The following is a 21,355-nucleotide window of genomic DNA, read 5'->3' as shown; positions in this document are numbered from 1 at the left end:
TCTCTTAAAATAAAGGTTCTTTGTTGGCATCAATAATGCCATAAAGAACCTGCACTCTCATAAATAAAGGTACAGGAGCTGTCACTGGGGCAGTACCTTTTTAAAATATACATATTTTTACCCAAAGAGTCCACCATGGTACTTCAAAAATGCATCTTAATACCAAATGTACCTAAAAAGTACCTTTGAGGTACCATTGTGGACCCTTCAGATACAAATATGTACTGCCACAGTGACAGCTCCTGTATCTTTCTTTCTGAGAGTGTGGAACCTTTTTGTCTCACAAAATGTTCTTATATTATTGGTACAGTTATTGTGAAAAAAAAAAAACAATTTTAGTTTTAAATGTATGGGTATTTTTAATGTTTTGTATATTATAACAAAATATAGAGAAATTGCAGGCAAATAGTGTAAATGCAACATACTGTGAATAACATATATAAATTGTATCCGCACAAGAAAGGTTCATTCAAACATTCATTTACTCCACCCCAATAAAACCACTGAAAACCCTTCCAAATGCCTTCTAGTTCACTATGAAGACTTTTCCAAAGGTCAAAACAAATGCACTGTAGGCCTCTAAATATGCATGCATATTTTACAGGTAATCAGTGAAGTGTAAGAAAATGTCCCTCAGACTTTGTCCCACAGATGTCACAAACTTCATCCTTGTAGCTCAAAAAGCCAAAACATAAGTGTATACTTACTGTAATTATGTTTTTTTTGTCTAAACGCTATAAGCCTTATAATTTTACTCTATTGATTGAAAATGGGCGTAAATAAAATGTATGATTCTTTTAAAAAAGAAATACTGTATATAGCCAAAAGTAAATTATATGGGTCTAAATTATACATTTTTATTTCATGCCAAAAATCATTCTAATATTTGTTCACACTTTATTTTAATGGTCTGTTTGTTGAATTTAAGTTACATTGCATCTGCATGCCAACTACTTCTCATCATATTATAAGTAAACTGTTAGATTAAGGTTAGGACTGGGGTTAGTGTAAGTTGACGTGCTTGCAAAGTTTCTTATAGTCAGTTACATGTCTCTTGAAGGACATCTGTTTCTGTGGTCCTGGCTCACAAATATGCAATTAATTAAATGGAGTTTCTGAGAGTCATTTTTACAATGTCTATGTTCTACTCAGGGACATATCAAGTGAGTTTAAGACGCACAAAGTAAGATGCGACATTTGGCTAATGTAATGCCATCCCAGTGATCAGTGTGAGCCATTGCGTCATGGACCATAATAATACTCCGACATCCCCACATAGTGCATCCATTGAGCCCCCTCTCTTTAATCCTTTGTCCTGCTTTCCCCTCCCGGAGTCCAGCACCTGAATGTGCAACTCTGTGCCGGGTTGCTTAGCGACGTCGAGTGGCGTTCCTGAGCCAAGAGATCCACTTGTTGAATCGAGACGTAATGTAACACTGACATCTTCCTCCAGCGAGCGAGCAGTGATGCCAACAGGTGTTTTGCCTTTATTCGCGGCGGATATAATCACGCGTGTTGTTTATCAGCCTTTCGGTCGATTGTTTTTAGAGTGATCGAACGTTGAAGTTCTGGATAGGAGCAGATGGCAAACTCTCATAATCTGCTTTGCTCAGAGTGGCCACGCGCTCCTTAAATGCAACATGCTTCGAGGTAAGAATATAGTTGATGTTATGAATGGAGTAGTTGGTATATTTTTCATTCATGATTGCTTATATGAAATTATCTTATGCGACATATTTCTCTCAGTTGATGAAGACGTTCAAACACTAAAAGGCAAAGCTTTTGTTCATGGAAATGCAGGGTGCGTATTATGGGGGTTCAGACTAATTAGACAAGTCCCAGTAAAACGTTGAGGCTTAAATGCATGTAAGTAAATGTGTTTTACTATTTCTCTACAAAAGTTTGGAATAGTATGCTAAATAGTCGTCGTTAGTCACTCCTGGGGAGTAACATTATTAATTTCATGCTTTAAGTGTCTAACAACGACAAGCAGCCATTTGAGTGAATTCACTGAAGTACATTACGTTTTTCAAACTGTATTGCAATTAAACAAAAATGTCGTTTAGGGGGTTTTAAGATAATTGATAGGTAGTCTATCTTATAGTTATAGTTCTTTATATGTTTAAATTATAATCATAAGTATGAAAAAATAAAGCAGGTAAATGTAATGAAAGCAAATGACACCGGAAGTCTTGCATATTTAAGTTACAAATGGACGATTCTGCTTTTGATGCTTTGTTAAAGGGGTAGTTCACCCAAAGCTGAAAAAGTCTGTCATTGTTTACTCATCCTCCACTTGTTTCAAACCTGTTTGAGTTTCTTTCTTCTGTTGAACCCAGACATATTTTTGGAGAAAGCTGGAAACTTTAACTACTGATTACTATAGTAGTCTATTTGTTTTTCATACAATTGATGTCAATGTTTACAGGTTTTCTGCTTTCTTCAAAATATATTGTGTGTGTGTGTGTGTGTGTGTGTTCAATAGAAGAAAGATACTGATAAAGGTTTGGAACCACATAAGAATAAGTGAAAAGTGTGTAAATGATTTATTTGGGAGGGTGAACTATCTCTATTTTCTTGACATGAATGGCCTGTGAAGTGTTTACCTGCTACATCAGTGATCACATTGTCTTGTTGTTAAAGAAATGCATGCTATTTTATGTTTTATGCATTCAAAAACAGTAAAACAACATAGTTGACTGAAATTTCTAGAATCCTTGATTATTTAAAACAGAATATTAATGTTAACCCTTCTGAGAATTAACCACGGTTGTGTTAAATGTTTGGTTCTTATATTGTTGTATTACTGTTTGTATAACCACTGATTTGCCCCTTTTTCATAATAAAAGTAATCGGTTGTAGAGTATGATTGCGAAAAAATGTGCTATTTATTCTGTCCCACAACAAAGTTTTTCAAACTTGCAGTTTTTAATCTAGTGAATTTACATTATAAATTAGAACACTTTTGATAGCAGGCAAAGGTAGCATAAAAACAAGGTGGATAGTGGTACCATAATACAATGCATGTAGCACAAGGAAATAGAGAGAAATGTTAAAAATGTTGAACTGTTGACCCTCGTAATTCAGAAAGTCTTTGTATAATATGCACGTGATTGAAAGAAGTAGAATTTCCCACGGGTTTTCTTGATCTTGCTCCTTTTTTTCATTCTGATACAAAGTCAATAAGATTGGCTCTAGCAACCTGTTGAATGTATGTTGGCAAATCGCCTGCTGCTGTTGTAACATGAACGAGGTAAAAGACAACCGAGCTTGCACTCAGTCATCAATCTTGTAGAATGCTGCTCTGGATTTATTCCTGTTTAAAAAAGAACTATGAGCCTATCTGATTTGTTTTTTTTTAAATCTTTTTCTTGTGCATGTATTTTGTGTCTTCACTATACACCGTTTTAGAATGGGTATTATAATTCTCCTCTTTGCAATGCCACTTGAATTCAGGGTAGATTGACACAAAGCCACGCTCAGTTCAAATCAGATGCACCGGCAAAAGTAATTGTTAAGCTTTTCTTGCATCAACTGGAATTCTTAGAGCCTCAGGGAAGATGTCAGGGTATAATATTTTTCCTAAATAGGTTTTCACAAATGATTTTGCTCTTCCTTTTCTCCTTTGGTTTTCTACAGGACTTTGACGGAGCCCAAATCCTAGCTATCATGTGAAGGCTTTGGCCTCCTCTTTGACATTGTGCCATTAAGCTGCGCTGCCTTACCCAAGGCACTGGACTGTAAAAATGTCACCACCGGCATGACCATCATTACTTATTTAAGATCACTACATCAGGAGGCAACCTCGCCACCAACAACGAATTGGCTCCTTGGGCACAAAGGTGCTATGTTATTACTGTACACCTTGGGCTTTTATGCCTCCCTCAGCCTGGTTGCCCCTCAGGGCAACTTCCCCAGGCTCGAGAACATAGGGGCACATAAATCTGTCAGCACCACACCAGCGAGAGCCACGTGCGGGATTCCCGAAAGGAGTACTTTCTGTCAAGCTGGCCAGGTTCAGGAAGATCTCCTCACTTGCATCCAGAAGTTCTGCATCCAAGAGTGTCCTCACAGGTCTTCTACACCCGAATACATTGATGTTCTCACCGTAAACGTGGCCACGTGCTGGAAGGGCGATGCACGGGACCTTCGGCCAGGCACAGAGGCCAATTCCAGCAGCTTCGTCTTTCCCACTTCAAAAGGTTGTCCGGCTTCCCCCTCGACTCTAGGCTACAGCCCAGCGAGCTCATTTACTTTAACGGTGTGGCTGAAACTCGAGCAAGACACTGTAATGTAAGTAGACACACGTCCAGAATTTTCCCTTAAGAAGATCAGAGAGGTAGTGCAAGTGTTTCTGTCACTTAGAGAGTGAATATTTTACTTAATCAATGGGATCAGTTTCAATACCTGCTCAGTTCCAGGAAAAGAATGACTTGTTAGAGCAACTAAAGTTGTATTATCTAAACCCGATATGGATTAGCTCAGCCGCTCGCCTTGTCAAAACTAGTTTTATTCAAAATAGATTTTCCTCTGTAGTTGATCCCCACTCAGCCGTTGGTTGTCCTCACCTCATTTTCAGACATTTCCTCTGTTGTATCTCCACTTTGAAAGCATGTTGGTACATGGAACACATTCTGTGAGGAGTCCTGCCAAGTTGAAAAAGCTCTGAGCCCTGTTCACTCTGCTCGGGCAAGACCAGCTGTGGCCAGTTTTAGATCAATGAAACGAAATTGCCACAGTGTTTCCTTAGCTCTGGCAAAAAAGCATCAACTCAAAGGCCACTTTGTTTTTCTACAGCACAGAAAATGATATAGTTGAAAGTGGGTGATGGGATGAAAGGATGGAGTCAGAGAGGCTGTAGAAGAAGAACAACTGTTTCAGCATTTTATATCAAGCGCAGAGCATGAAAAGAGAGAAAGCCACTAGTGTGCAGTGTGTGTTGAAAAATAAATAAGTGAGTCGGTGCGGTCAAGGCGGTTCATCCGTCGCAGTCTCTCCTTGAAGCTGCGCAAGTCAACAGGCTTGCGTGTTTATTCTGTTCTTAGTGAATTAATTGGCCTGTGTTTAATATCTGCCTAAGATCCCCTTGGTAATATGACATAAAAATATACACCGCTCAGACGTAGTTTTTTGGAACACTTGCCTTACTAGACATATTGAATACTAAAGTGTTGCCTTCCCTGGAGAAGCCTGGCCTAATTGCAAGTGGAGCAGGCAGCAAAGCTTGGCTGTAGGTGAGATGTTTCTGACTCTGGGGCCAACCGCAACCTGAGTACAAATGCGTTATGATTTATTGGATGCGGTGGCCTCTGTTCGTAAATGTTGCCGTTTCCTGTAAAACGTCTGTAATAGTGTTTCATATGACAGCGTATGAGGGGGTTTTCGAGTAACAAGAAAAGGCAAATGGAAAATATTGATACAACATGCATAAATGTCAGATTGATGTTCATTTTAGATGGTGAGGAATTTCCCAGTAAAAGAGGCTTGTTGGAATTTCATAGCTGATCTTTTAGAGGTGTATTGATTGTTTACTAATGCCTTTCACTGCTCCATATATAATTATACGATACTCTGTGCTTACATGAAACAAAACTTTAAACTCTTTTTATGTTGTTTGTCTTAGGAAGATTGCTCACGTGAAATCATTAATGTTTGTTTTTGTAACATGCAGGACTTTAATAGAAAAGAGCACCGTAGAGAGACTGGTGCTGCTGGTGACAGTCTCTGAGAAAGATATTCAGATCCACTACGGGATTCAGAGCATAAGCATGAAGACTGCAGGTCACATTAGCATAGGCCACTGGGCACACTTGGCTCTACAGGTGAGCAGCATTTTTCTACTCTCTTATTTGTTCTGTGTTTTTTTGTACTGTATGAGTCACATGTGCTTTTTAAGATGACATCAAACAGCATGTTTCTTCATAATGTGACATCTAACTAGGACTTAACTATGCTTGGAATATTATTTCTGGGTTCAGGCCGCTGCTCATTTGAATTGAGAAAATATTTGTTCATGACTACTATTAATCATATTACACATTAAAGTTCATTTCACATAAAGTCAAGGTGTACACAACAGTATCTGGACTTACTGCATCACAAAGACTAATATTTTAACAATTTATAAAAAAATAAATTACTTTCTGGCCATCAGATATTTGGCATAGATATAAAGTATATATTGCAATTGTGATTTTTGACAGTATTGCATCGCTTTGTGAATGTTTATTATTACCTGTTGTTGAGTTACTCCATACAGTTTGATAGAGCGATTGGGCGTGGAAGCTGCTTTGCATGGTGTTTAATATTGTTTAAGTTGTTTTAGAGGTGAAACATGTTATATATTTATTATTTTTAATTTAAATTTATCAAAATTCAGCTTCTGATTTATATATAGCATTGTACAAATATATATATATATATATATATATATATATATATATATATATATATATATATATATATATATATATATATATATATATATATATTGATTGATTGATTGATTGATTGATTGATTGATTGATTGATTGATTGATGTGGTTCATGCAAACATGTGGTCGACCACTGAAAAATCTGGAACTAAGCCGAAGGGAAATGAATGAATGATTGATTTATTTAAGTATGCTAAATGTTTTTAAATCCATGTTATTTGGATTGATCCTGCTCAAGCAGCATGGTTGCGCAGTGGTTAGCACCGTCACCTCACAGCAAGAAAGTCACTGGTTTGAGTCCCGGCTGCGCCAGTTGGAATTTCTGTGTCCGCTTGTTAAGTGGTGACGTGTTTGTGACGTATGTAATACTATTTCCGGGTCCAAGCCGCCATTCATTTGAGTGGAGAAATCATTCGTTTATGATCACGTTTTATTCCTATCACACATTAAAGTTAATTTTACATAAAATCATAGTGTACACAACAATCTCTGGGCTTGCTGCATAACAAATGCCAAAAATGTAACAATTAATAAAAAAATTTATCACTTTCTAGCCATCGGATATTAGGCATGGACATATATACTGCGATCATGATTTTTGAAAGCATTAAATCGCTTTGTTAACATTTATTATTACCATTTCATGAGTCTGCCCATTTAGTTGAATAGAGCGATTGGACCCGGAAGCCGCTTCGCGTGACGTCACACTTAACAAGCGGATGGAGTTTGCATATTCTCCTCGTGTTGATGTGGTTTTCTTTTACGTGCTCTGGTTTTCCCCACAATCCAAACACATGGGCTATACGTGAATTAAATAAACTAAACTTGGCTGTTGTGTATGAGTGTAAATTTGAGAGTGTATGGTTGTTTCCCAGTACTGGGTTGCATCTGGAAGGGCATCCGCTGTGTTAAACATATGCTAAAATATTTGGTTGTTCATTCTGCTGTGTCGACCCTGGATGAATAAAAGGAACAAGCCAAAGAATAATGAATGAATGAATTATCCTGCTCAATAAGACCATAACATTTTTGTACAAATGAAATACAAACAAAAAATTGGCAAATAAAAAATGTAAAGTTAAACAACAATAAAAGAATGAAAGTGGCTGTGAACTGTGGAAATAAAGTAACTGCACTCAGGAAACAAGCTTTTTAATTAATTAATTACAAATTTTAAGCGTTTTGTTAAATCAATCAGTACGAGACAGACACGTATTTTTTTTTCAAAATATGTCACGATGGAAACAGGGTCTATTTTAATTTCTCACTCATTCATTCATTATCTTGTCGGCTCAGTCCCTTTATTAATCCGGGGTCGCCACAGCGGAATGAACCGCCAACTTATCCACCTTCCTGCTGTGAGGCGACAGCACTACCTACTGCGCCACTGCTTCGCCCCTATTTTAATTTCTTGTCTTTAAAATGATAAATAATGTAATTCTAATTATTTAGACAATTGAAGTCAAAATTATTAGTCCTCCTGTGAATTGTTTTCTTTTTTCATGTGGATAAATTCATATTTGCTTTACTTAAGCTGTATTAAAAGCAGTTTTAGTTTATTGTTTAACTTTTTTAAGGTCAGTATTATTAGCCCCCTTAAGCATTATTTTTCGATGGTCTACAGAACTGTTAATCAATGATTTGCCTAATAACTCTAACTTGTCTAATGAACTTAACCTTATTAAGCCTTTAGTTAGTCTAGTAAAATAGTTAATCTAGTAAAATAAAACTAGTAAATAATCTAGTCAAATATTATTTACATTCATCATGGCAAAGATAAAATAAATCAGCTATTAGAAATGAGTTATTAAAATGAATATGCTTAGAAATGTGTTGAAAAAATCTTCATTTTTAGGAGGCTAATAATTCAGGAGGGCTAATAATTCTGACTTCAACTGTGAATCAACTTGTCATTAATAAGAAAGAATACATTATTATATCAAATATTGTATTAAAATACATGCTGCGGAGGTGCCAGTGGTGTTGAATAGAGTTTAAGTACAGCAGACGAAACAATACAATGTAACAAGCTCGGTCAGGTATCGTGTAGTGTTGCTCTGGCAACCTTAAATCACGCTCCATTCACATCTGAGCTAATTAGCTGCTGGAAAATATTGATATTAATATTGTGTCGGAAGAACCCGCAGCAGGTTCTCGCTGAACCCATGTCACAACAGATTTCCACTTTGGACAAGATGCATGAATAGAAGGCGTTAATTACAGTGGTAAACATCTGCTTTCCTGCAGCTGTGAGGGCAGGAAGGGGGAAGAGAGCAGGTCGGCCCTTCACACACCCCGCTCTGAATACATATCAGCACACACGCACACACACCAGGCCCGGTCGCTCCTGCTTCATTGCTGACAGAAAAAAATTCAGCTGCTTTTGCCTCTGCTTTGTTTTCAAAGAATGATACGCATCCAGTGCAGCAGTGCAAATATGAAGAGCATAAAAAACTGTGGCATAGCAGGGTCATGTTTCATTCTCAGCTTTCTGAGGCCTTTCGCAAAGACTAAGTAGCAGTCAGCTCCATCAGGACGGGCTCTCTGGCATTGTTCAGCTTTGGGAATGGCTGCCTGTACCTCTGTGTCAGAAATGAAAGGGGAAAGAGCAGAGGATAAACTTGGCCATCATCAGGAAACAGAGTGCTCTGTCTGTGGAGAGTATTACCTTACAATAGTAGTGATTATTATGGCTTTAAATTGCAATCGTTCAGATTATGAATAGCAGGTTGACTTCTGGGACGGAAAACATTATTATGATAATGAGATCCTTCCCACATATTCAGAGGTAATATGTTCCCTGCGTGTGACAGCCTTGACTTGGACTATATAAGGTATAGTCTCTGTGCCCATTAGGAATTTAAACTGCAGGCCGGCCACTGTATTCCAGGGACAAAATTAGCCTATTTTCAGCCTTAACTCTTGATGGTGGTCTACTTGCAAAGGACTATTACTGATGCTGTCCAACTAACTGTTTTCACACCAGCTTTTTTTTCTGCCAGGTACAGAACTGTCCTTTGATACTGTATGATGATAAAATACATTACAAAAGTAAACATATTCAAGTTTTTTGTTGTATAAGATGAATGGCTAATATAAAGCAGAACATAAATAACCCTGACTCGTCCCAGCAGACACACAACGTCATAAGTTAATGTTAGGTTAGATTTAGGTTGCCAGGACAATGTTATTTTAACGTCCAATAATGGCTTAAAATGACCTTGATATTTTTTGTACTGACATTTATTCATTAGATAGATATGGCAACCAAAATCAGATGGACGTCATAATGGTAACATCCACACAAAGTCAAGCAGTAACATTATTAGAGATTGATACAGTATTTGGTTGTTTTTAGGTTGCGATGGAAAGTAACATGCAATGTCTGTTGAACATTGGACATTGATGCTAGACTGAAGTTGGGTTCTGGTTCAACCCGATTTTTATTTTCAAACAAAATGCAATATCCCACAACATTCTCAATCTGATGTCATGTTGACATTCTGTACCTGCTGGGTATTCATTCATTCATTCATTTTCTTGTCGGCTTAGTCCCTTTATTAATCCGGGATTGCCAAACATCCACACACACATTCACACACACACTCATACACTACGGACAATTTAGCCTACCCAATTCACCTGTACCGCATGTTTTTGGACTATGGGTGAAATCGGAGCACCCGGAGGAAACCCACGCGAACGCAGGAAGAACATGCAAACTCCACACAGAACTGAGCTGAGGTTCGACCTGCTGGGTATATTTTTTCAAAATATTGCTAGGTGAAAATGGCTGCAATAGAAAGTCTGAACGATTTTGCCGGGGTTGTGATGTTTTTTGAAAGGTCTTTTATGTTCAGTGTCTGTCATTTATTTTATTGAAGGATAAACAAAGGAAACCCTGTCTTAGAAGTCTCTGTACCAAGAAATAATCACAAATTTGCAAGTTAACCTTAGTAATCAACTAGTCCAGTGTTTGGCAGTCTTATGTTTTTGTAGGGCCTTTTAATTTCAGTGATGCAGAAAATTTGAAAATAATTGCAGATCACATTTTAAATGTTTCGGAAACGTTCTGTTTAACTTGAAGAAATTGTGATAGGAATAAATAAATGTTACATTTGTACAGAAAAATGTATTTCTCAAAATATCAACAAATAAAACATTGTTGTAGTTTTAAGTGTGCTTCACACAGGTGAGTGGGGTTGACAAACCACCTGTAAAAACATTCTTTTCTCCCTCTAAAAAACAAACAAAAACCACCTCCCTCCCTTACTCTAGCACCTAATTCTTAGAGCATTAGCAGTTCCTTTTGTATAATTAACACTTATTGTGTGAATAGCTGAATGCCTCCTCAATTGTAAGTCACTTTGGACAAAAGCGTCTGCTAAATAACTAAATCTAAATGTAAATGTTTAATGATTATGAAAAAGACAGGAAAAATTTTTTAATCTACTAAAAATAATCCAGACAAAATATTCAAACAACACAGAACATAGGAAGAAAGCAAACTGAAGAACTTAAATACATGATAATCATAAACATAACAAAAATCAAAACAGATGTGTTCATTCATTCATTCATTTTCTTTTCATCATAGTCCCTCTATTAATCCGGGGTCACCACAGCGGAATGAACCACCAACTTATCCAGCACATTTTTACGCAGCGGATGCCCTTCCAGCCGCAACTTATCTCTGGGAAACATCCACACACACACATACACATATACACACACACACACACACACACACACACACACACACACACACGCACACACACACACACACACACACACACACACACACACACACACACACACACACACACACAACAGACAATTTAGCCCACCCAATTCACCTGTACCACATGTCTCCACACAGAAACGCCAACTGAGCCAGCCGAGGCTCGACCCAGCGACCTTCTTGCTGTGAGGCAACAGCACTACCTACTGTGCCACTGCATCGCCACAAATGTGTTAAAAGTAAAAAATAATGATAAGGAAACTTACAAATAAAACTGGAAACAACTAACCAAGAGAAACAAGGTAAAAGTTTATGAAAATTAAAGCAAATCAGACTAAACAAGTAACAAAGACGAATAAGGTAAAAGTTCATGAAAATGAAACATGAGACTGATCTTTTCACAACAATTACATTTTTAGGGAGCTCGTTCTTTCATGGGTCAGGTTTAATTGAATAAAATAATTTACATTATGGGGCGGCATGATGGCTCAGTGGTTAGCACTGTGGCCTCAAAGCAAGAAGGTTGCTGGTTTGAGTCTTGGCATGGCCAGTTGTCATTTCTGTGTAAAGTTTACATGTTCTTCCCTGTGACCATGTGGGTTTCCTACGGTATCCCCCATAGTCCAAAGACCTGCAATATAGGTGAATTGAATAAACTAAATTGGCCATAGTGTGTGTGTGTATGTGTGTGAATGAGTGTGTATAGGTGTTTCCCAATGCTGGGTTGCGTCTGGAAAGGCTTCAGCTGTGTAAAACATATGCTGAAATAGTTGGTGATTCATTTCACTGTGGTGACCTCTGAAAAAGAGACTAAATCTAAGGAAAATGAATGAATGAATGAACTTGCGTATTTTCATTAGGATTCACCTCATGAATTGTTTGCAACTCCTTGAGTTATTAAATTGACAAATTACTAACATCCATTTTAATGTTTAAAAAGTTGGAAAAATGGTGCTTAAATGTCATAAAAAAAGGTTTAACTTTATTTTTTCATTCAACTTAATTGAATATGCTATGGTTTTAAACGAATTTATTATATCGATACACCCAGCATTTTATTGTATGTACATTTCTGGTTTATGGCTTTAACAAATCCCAAACTTCCCAAATTAAGACAACTCTTCCCCCTGAAAGTTGTTTACATACCCATGTAAATGTACCGCAGATTTACTACAGTATATTGATCATCCAGAAGCATTAGTTCTGTTAAACTTAATTTCGTGTTTTTTGTCTGTGATGCATTGTTACCTCTTTCCCTTTTCTTTGATTGTATCTACATTAATATTACGTATAAACTGTATTATAGAACAGTCAGTCTGGATTTCATGCCATAATCATTGTGGCACTATACTTTCACATTCCCTCAGGGTCAGTTTGGGCTTATTTGTTGTCTTTAGCTCTGCTACTTTTTGCCAGTATGGTTTTGTCAAAAGCAGGCAGTCAAATAATTAAGCGCTCTGACAGGTAGCTGTCTACTTGTCGTCTGTCGAGGAAGCCTCTATAGTCAAAAGAAACTCCAAGATAAAGAGAGCGGAGGAAAAAAGAAACACTCAAACGGAATACAACATTACAGCATTTAGAAAGGCTTCAGGGGAAAAGAAAAGAGGAGTTGATCTGTAGGTGCTTGTCCGTAGTCATTACTTGAAGAGAAGAGTGAGAGCAACAGAGGAGGAAAAGCTAGAGAAGAGTGATATGCCTTTTATGCTGCCCGTCCGGACGGCAATGGGGAGCGACATTGGGCTCCTGTCAGTTGTTTGTTGCACTGCTTATTGTGGGTAATTTGTCTCTCTGAAGATGTGGGCCGTAATTGAGATCAAGCAAGTATCGAGTGGCATAAGACTCGGCAGGGAGGAAAAGTACAACAGTGTTCTTTTTGTCTCTCTTTGCACGTCAGTTCAAAACCATGAACGTATCACAGAGTTGCTGACGAGCCTCGGCAGGTCTCGACACATGAAAAGAGGCGTTGAAGAGGGAAAGTTGAAAATGTAAATGCCAAGGAGGAACTGTGATTACAGCAGCTCCTCAACGTAAATCAAATTATCATATCAATGCGTGTCAGGTGCCTGTCATGACAAAACTCGCTCTTATGAATGTTTAAAATTGCCTTGTTCTCACATATAAAGGTTTGGACTCTTCTTCACTAGTGAAGTGGACGTTATCACATGTGCATCTTGTCCATTTCGTGGGATCCATGTCACAGAGGTGGTTTTGTCTGCTCTGCCTTTTAGGTCTAGTGTTTGGTTACAATTTCAAAAGCTCCTCTGATGTCAAGTAGAGACGGGACCTTGCTTGGTTCAAACAGAACTAGAGTTATTCTTCCTGGAAACTCAATCAGCACTTTGCTTTCTGGTTTTGGTGCTCAAATAAACTAACAATTATTTTCCTGTTTTCATTCATTCATTTTCTTGTCAGCTTAGTCCCTTTATTAATCCGGGGTCGCCACAGCGGAATGAACCGCAAACTTATCCAGCAAGTTTTTATGCAGCGGATGCCCTTCCAGCCGCAACTTATCCCTGGGAAACATCCACACACACATTCACACACACACTCATACACTAAGGACAATTCAGCCTACACAATTCACCTGTACAGCATGTCTTTGGACTGTGGGGGAAACCGGAGCACCCGGAGGAAACCCACGTGAATGCAGGGAGAACATGCAAACTCCACACAGAAACACTGACTCGAACCAGCAACCCAGCGACGTTCTTGCTGTAAGGCGACAGCACTACCTACTGAGGTAGTTGATTTATTATCTTAAGCAATATTTATTTTCTAAAGTGAAATCACGATGCATATAATATAGGGTATTTTATACCATATGTCTGAAACCTGAATTGGATTGACTCTAGATGTTTACAGTATATCAGTAGGGTTAGGAGATTTAAGGAACTCCATTTTTTAGGAAATAGTCTCATTTTACAAGTTGAGTTCTACCACTTTTTATCCATTGAGGTGATTATCTGTACGGTGGGAGCACTTTTAGCTGAGTTTAGCATAAATTATCGACCATTAGCATCTTGCTCTAAAAAATAAATAAATTACTTTGATAATTTTCTAATTTAAAGCTTTTTTGTAGTTACATGCAGGGCTTAACATTAACACCTGCCAACCCACCAAATGCTGGTAGGTTTCAGCTTTGGCGGGTTAGACAGTCACTCCCACTAGCCACTTTGGCTGGTTGAAAATAATTTTTCTTTTTCTTAAAAGCAGGGTTCGACTGTAAGGATGACCCAATATACGTGCAAATGTGATCTTAGAATCGAGAAACAGCACGACTAACACGTTTGAGCAAAAGAAAGCAGGTGAATACCGAATGAGAGGATGATCACTCGCGCAAACAGCTGATGTGATGCGCCCGACTGTTTAAAGCATGTGCATGCTCCTGTTTCCTTGCTTAAAGCAACCGTGCCTGGAACGCAGTTGTGGTCGGTTCTCTTTCATATAGAACAGACAAAAAGTGAAAAAGTGATGCTAATGCACCAACAGTCTTGCTGCTTTCAAGAGCTCCAAATGTGTCTTTTTGTTAGCAGCACCGGTTGCTTTCGCTTTGAACAGATTATTAATTGGCCTTAACCGAACATCCTTTCCTTATCACACAGCATGTTTTTCCACCTGCTTTCTTTTGCTTACGGTTAAGAAATGTTTTGTTAAATAAAAAAATATAGAATAAAGCTATATTTAGCTTGTTTTGACACATTTAAAATTTGTGGCTAAGAAATAATTATTGTTTGGTGTGGTCAGAGATAAATTTGGTAAATCCCTAATTTTGAGTCCTGAAAAGTCATGTGAAATAAAAACTAATTGTAATACAATACAATACGGATGTGGCGCAGTAGGTAGTGCTGTTGCCTCACAGCAAGCAGGTTGCTGGGTCGCTGGTTCGAACCTCGGCTCAGTTGGCGTTTCTGTGTGGAGTTTGCATGTTCTCCCTGCCTTTGCGTGGGTTTCCTCCGTGTGCTCCGGTTTCCCCCATAGTCCAAAGACATGCGATACAGGTGAATTGGGTAGGCTAAACTGTTTGTAGTGTATGAGTGTGTGTGTGAATGTGTGTGTTTTCCAGAAGGGCATCTGCTGCGTAAAAAATCTTGCTGGATAAGTTGGCGGTTCATTCCGCTGTGGCGAACTCGGATTAATAAAGGGACTAAGCCGACAAGAAAATAAATGTAATACAACACTATGAAACTATTGCCCATTTGCTCATACACGACACACAAAATGTGAAATGAATGAGGAGGCATGTGGACAAAACACAAAATCTAAATCAAGTAATTTTAGCATGTCAAAGTCATTTATGCATATAAAAATATTTTCCCAACAACAAAATTCTGGCTAGTAAAATGCAGAGTGGCTTGTAATGTTGGAAAATTACTAGCCACTGTGGCTGGTGATCAAAGAGTTAATGTCAAGCCCTGGTTACATGGTGTACTTAGTCTGATACAAAAGAAAAAGGCAGATATGACTAGGAACTATACACTACCTGACAAAAGTCTTGTTGTTAATCCCAGTTGTAAGAGCAACAAATTATACCTTGACTTCTAGTTGATAATTTGGAAAAGTGTCAGAAGGTAGATTTCTCTGATGAATCATCTGTTGAACTGCATCCCAATCATCTCAAATACTGCAGAAGACCTATTAGTCCCCGCATGGACCTAAGATTCTCACAGAAATCAGAAAAGTTTGATGAAGGAAAAATTATGGTTTGGGGTTACATTTAGTATGGGGGTGTACGAGAGATCTGTAGAGTGTATGGCAACTTCAACAAAACATTTGTGCAGCCCATTATATTACAAACCACTGGAGAGGCCAAATTCTTCAGCAGTATAGCGCTCCTTCTCTTACTTCAGCCTCCACATCAAAGTTCCTGAACGCAAAAAAGGTCAAGGTGCTCCAGGATTGGCCCGCCCTGTCACCAGAATAAACAATATTGAGCATGTCTGGGGTAAGATGAAGGAAGAGGCATTGAAGATGAATCCAAAGAATTTTGATGATCTCTGGAAGTCCTGCAAGAACACTTACTTTGCCATTCCTGGTGACTTTATTAATAACTTTTTTGAGTTAAACCAGTGCTGCAGCAGGAGCAATGATATTACACAGCACCTTAAAATAGTCCACAGCTAGGTGTCAAGGTAAAAGCTAGGTAACTAGGTAACAGTGCTGCACAATAGCATTGTGCCTATTGCAATCATGGTACGGCAGCAAACTTCCTTGATTATTATGCCGGAATATGAGCATTGTTCTTAGTACTCATGGATTTTATAAATGAGCCAAACTAACAAATAGAAAACAGCTGGTGGCAGTGAGGACATAATTGTACTCACTTGTACTGTTTTGTTTGTTGTTGTTTATTTGGTTCAAATCAAAGTAGAAAATAATACAATTGGTTTGTAAAGCACTCATAACCTAAAGATGCAGTATTTGTGACACAATTACCTGTGTTTAAGAAATTTTTATTGGTAAAACTCATTTCATCAAGAACCCATATGTTTGAGTTTTGCTGCATAGTTTTGGCAGTGTTTTTAAGTTGTTCACATAGATTTGCTTTCTTATCCTAAAAGTCTAGTCACATTTATTTATATAGTGCTTAAAATAAAGATTGAGACAAACCAGCATCACAGAGATCAGTAAAAAAGAAGAATCATTTGCATAAATCGAGGATGTCATTATTTAACTTTAGTCTGAAATTCAGTTTTTGTTCAGTTCAGATCAATAACTGCTCTGTTTGAAATTGATTTTGTGCAAGCTGTGCTTTACAGTATAGCCAATAGAAAATTGATATTTTTTGCTTCCAAACTTTGACTAATATGACCACATAATATGACCACAACCATTTTATTTTAGAGATTGTCACTTGGCTCACAAATCAGAGGAGGCATGTACACACAGTTTATGACAGTATGTTCTCCAGCTCCTGTGGGAAGCGTTCTCAAACTGCACTCTTGTGGCTGTTTATATGTTGTCTTTGGCTGTTCGAAGTTCGTGAGAATCCCACAAGTTAATGAACATTTTCACGCACAATTAGAGCTTCCACAAGGGTCTAGGCCTTGGCCGTGCCATTTCGATCGTTGAGGCTTGCACTGTGGCAGACACTCGTTCTCTGGGGACATTTGTTTTGGCCAAGAGCTGCCGAGTCTCAAGCTCTTAACCCGAATGTGCACATGCCTCATCACCCTGCGCGAACTTCACCCCACCCAAAGATAAGTAGGCCAACCAGCCCGTGGCCCAGGGCCCCTTGAGCCAGAGCACCACTAAAACCGGAGTGGAGTGGTGGGGTTGGCGAAGGGTAGCTGGACGCCTCGAGTCAAACTATATGTGCATGAAAAAAAAAGATCACACAGTATAATAAAAGCCTTTAGGCTGCTTGCTTTCACACTATATGTTTAGTAATAAAGTCTTTAACACAAAAACGGCCATATTTACAAATAGTTTGCGTCAGACTAACCCCTTTTTTGGAAGCTAAAACTATTATCAGGATTTAAATCAGCACTGATAAGACAGAAATAGAGATTTTTGTGGAAGACCTTATCACATTGTTAGAGCTTTCCTTTTAGATTTAGACATCATGCAATTTGATTTACGAATGTTTGTGGTAGGTCTTTCTTAAGAGACCCCTAAAATTTATGAATGCCTTTCTGCTTCAAATAAGATTCAAGTTATTGATACTGCGGTTCATCTCCTAACTTAAGTTCACAGATTAAATTGCTTTAAGAATGTTTTTACACTTGTACTGTTTTGTTTGTTGTTGTTCTTTATTTGGTTCAAATCAAAGTAGAAAATAATACAATTGGTTTGTAAAGCACTCATAACCTAAAGATGTACAGTAAAACGGGCAAAAAGGAAGAAATGATGTGCTGTGTAGGCATGGACTGGTATAAGATTTTGATGGTGTGATGGAACCTTGGATAAAAATATCAGGTTTCACGGTTTGACGATATTGTGATTACTGCCCTAAGATATATTCTTTTAAGTGCCTGGGTAAAAAAACAAAAACTTTTTCCCATTTTGACACAATATATTTTATTTTGAAAAAACATTTCAAATATTTTGGAGCAGTAAACATGTCAGGCTAAATAACTCATATATCATTGACTTCTGTTGTCTTCATTTGTTTCAAAAACACTGATTTCATTACAATTAAAATGGGATATTTGGATATCTTTTCTGCTGGAGATACTGTTGTCTTAAAAACAACAGCAAAAAACTTGAATAAAAATTGTATACACACTTTAGGAATCGTATAGCAGAAAACTTTTAAACCTTGACTTTTCTAAACCGCAGTATACCTTGAAAATGACTATCTTCCCATGCCCAGTGCCAAGCTAAGTGTGCTTGTTGATTGTGACTGGTATGTTTAGTACTTGAGGCCTTATAAAATATGTTAGGACTCTGACGCAGGGAGACAAGCAAGAAAACACATTTCTGATCTTTTTGTATTATAAACTTTTTTACAGTTATGAGAAAAACCATGTATGCTCATTTTGCATTTATATTTGAGCCAAACCACGCCGCAGTTTTGTCCATCTTTGACCCATCATCTCACAACTTTTTTTTTTTTAACACTAGGGGTTCAGATATCAGTGTTTCCTATTAGTTATAAGAAATGCTTTTTATGCTGTTTAAAAGGGATGCTGTAAAATTTAGATGAGACAAATGTAATGTGTGCGACAAATCAAAGATATGACAGGAATGAATTCTGAATTTAACATTTATTTACTCGATGGTTTAAACAAAAATAATGTAACAATAATAATAACAAAAAAAAAACATTTACAATATTCTCATTCATTCACTTTCTTTTCAGCTTTGTCCTTTTATTAATTTGGGATCACCCCTGCGAAATGAACCACCAACTTACCCAGCATGTGTTTTACACAGCAGATGCCCTTCCAGCTGCAACGAAAACAAAGTGCAAGCCAAATAATAAAAAAAAAAATTAACAAAACAATCCTTAAGTCTAACATCTAAACTAGGCAACAAAAATAAATTGAAAATGAATGAAATAATGAAATAATGAAAATGAAACCGATATCTTCAGTGCACATGACACTTGATTTAAACTAATAAAACTAAAAAACTGAAAATTATACAGGAGACAAAACACTGAAGCTATTCTAACAAAAACAAGCTAAACTAAAACAAACCTATCAAGAATGTCTATGGCTCAGTTTAGAATCACACAACAACCATCAAAGCAGTTACTTAAAGCCAACGAAGTTTAACTTTGCTGTAACAAAGTAAACTCGAATTACAACAGTAAAACTGGGATAATAAATCACCAAAGAAGCATGCCAAAACACAAATGCGTGGAGCACAAAGGTATACCAAGGTTTTATTAGATTTATTGATTAGATTTCATTTTTTATTTATTTATTTTTTGCCCTTATAGTTTACTGACAAGTTTTGTACAATACATAATCTCACATATTACAGGTGAGAGATTTTTGAATAAAGGGTGCATATTTTATTTTAAAATAATGAAAAAAAACACACTAACTACTATCGATGATTGTTTACAGTTGTTCAACTACTGGAATTAAAACACACATTGCCTAAAACAAACAGTCAATCTTTCTTATGAAAAGAGTGAAAATAAATAACTTGCACTTTTGGAAACAAAATTAATTATTTTTATTATTATGTTTTTCATATTAAAAGTAGAAAATAAGCAGTACCTCTTCTAAATAAAATCCATCTTGTATATTCTGTCAGTAATATTTAACAGTGCATTTATTGAATCTTCTGTACACAAATATTTTAATGTAAATAATCATATTATTGTAATAGAAAATATGCTGTCTCGTGGCATTTCTGGTGGTAGGAAAAGTAATTAAAAAAATTGACTTGGAAAAATTTGATCGATTATAGGTTCTGAATGACGATTTTGATTATTTTTCGATTAATCGCCCAGCACTATATGTTCACCAGCCCTCCAAGCTTGGCTTTGGATTGAACTGTAATGTTTCCATCCCACACCATTTTCAACGCTTTTTATTTCAAAACACTGAAAACACATATTTACATACATAATAGGAAATCACAAGTTGAATTCCAAATTGAAATATTGAAAATGCCTTGCAGATGTTTATTTTTATAGATAATGTTTTGCTGTAAATAAACTTTGCTGAAACGTAATAGTCAATCTCTAGCAGAGGAGACATCAGCACTGCGATCAGGCTGCCCTCTGGCTCTGGCAGGGGAGCTGGCAGTGGGTCAGCTGACCTTTCAGAGCTTCTCATGCCACCCAGAGTGATGGAGACTGATTGGCAGCGCAAGTGAAGGTGAAACAAGGTGGATGGAGGCAAGGAGAGCTTCCACCTTTCCCCAGCTCACTGTCTACGGGCACCAGAGGCCATGAGTAGAGAATAAATCACCCCAATATGTTGACAGCAAATTAGAGTCTTTGCGGTTTTAAGCACTCGGACTTGACTTCCACAGGACATAGGCAGCACTTCTTGCAGTTACTTGGAAATATACTGGTTTTAAATTACACAGAGAGGAAAATACACTGGCCTTTTGAGAACCTCCAGCAATGACGAGCAGAGCATTGTTTAATCTGGTCCGTCGAGGCGTTTATATGTGTTTCAGAGAATCAATGTCAGACGGAATTAAACCTTCTCCCAGAGATGGGCTTTCCTTGGCAAGTTTTCTCAGGAGTCTTTATTCAGATTAAAGTCAGAGAACATCAGCGGCGGATGGAGATAAATCAAAAGGGGCAATGCTGAGTGGCAGAGCTCTGTGTGAAACTGGTAATGGCCATAAGTCGATATGAGGAATTTCACTGTATATTATGTCTCTCAGGCCAGGCGCGAGTAACAATGACAGACGGGCGTACAGCCACGGGGCGAGAGCCATCCCGGAAATCGTCTTGGCTGATCAGACAGATCAAATGCATTGCGTGGCCGCATCGCAGTCCTGTAATCTGTCATAGCTGCAGGGTCGCGGCTCTTTGCAGTGGCGGAGCTGATTACGTCTCCTCTGTTTAGCTGCCACTGCTCTTCTGCCTAGTTAGCATGTGTTTATTGTTAGTGAAAGGCGCGAGAGGGATGGGTAGAGAAAAAAAAATGAAGTGAACAGCTTTGGATCTGAGGCCTGTCAGGAGATGGATGGGTAGCTCGTGGCACGCTGCCCCTGCATCCACAATCTGTAAAGTGTACAGCAAAGTCATATGAACACACCAGCA

At 37.7% G+C, this 21,355-nt stretch overlaps 1 protein-coding gene across 2 annotated transcripts in view; it reads left to right on the top strand.

The window, feature by feature from the left end:
• Positions 1–1,312: 1,312 nt before the first annotated feature.
• ush2a (Usher syndrome 2A (autosomal recessive, mild)) overlaps positions 1,313–21,355 on the top strand; it is a 412,815-nt gene continuing 392,772 nt past the window's right edge. For both annotated transcript variants that reach the window (XM_087290677.1, XM_087290676.1), the window contains exons 1-3: positions 1,313–1,650; positions 3,640–4,293; positions 5,672–5,822. In XM_087290677.1, the coding sequence (XP_087146803.1) occupies positions 3,761–4,293; positions 5,672–5,822 (684 nt within the window). In that variant the 5' untranslated portion in view covers positions 1,313–1,650; positions 3,640–3,760. The remainder of the gene's footprint in view (positions 1,651–3,639; positions 4,294–5,671; positions 5,823–21,355) is intronic.

Source organism: Danio rerio, chromosome 17, assembly GCF_052040795.2.
Source record: "Danio rerio strain M-AB ecotype USA chromosome 17, GRCz13ab, whole genome shotgun sequence".
NCBI lineage: Eukaryota > Metazoa > Chordata > Actinopteri > Cypriniformes > Danionidae > Danio > Danio rerio.
Note: the sequence above shows the minus strand (reverse complement) of the source record. Positions and strands in the feature narration are given on the sequence as shown.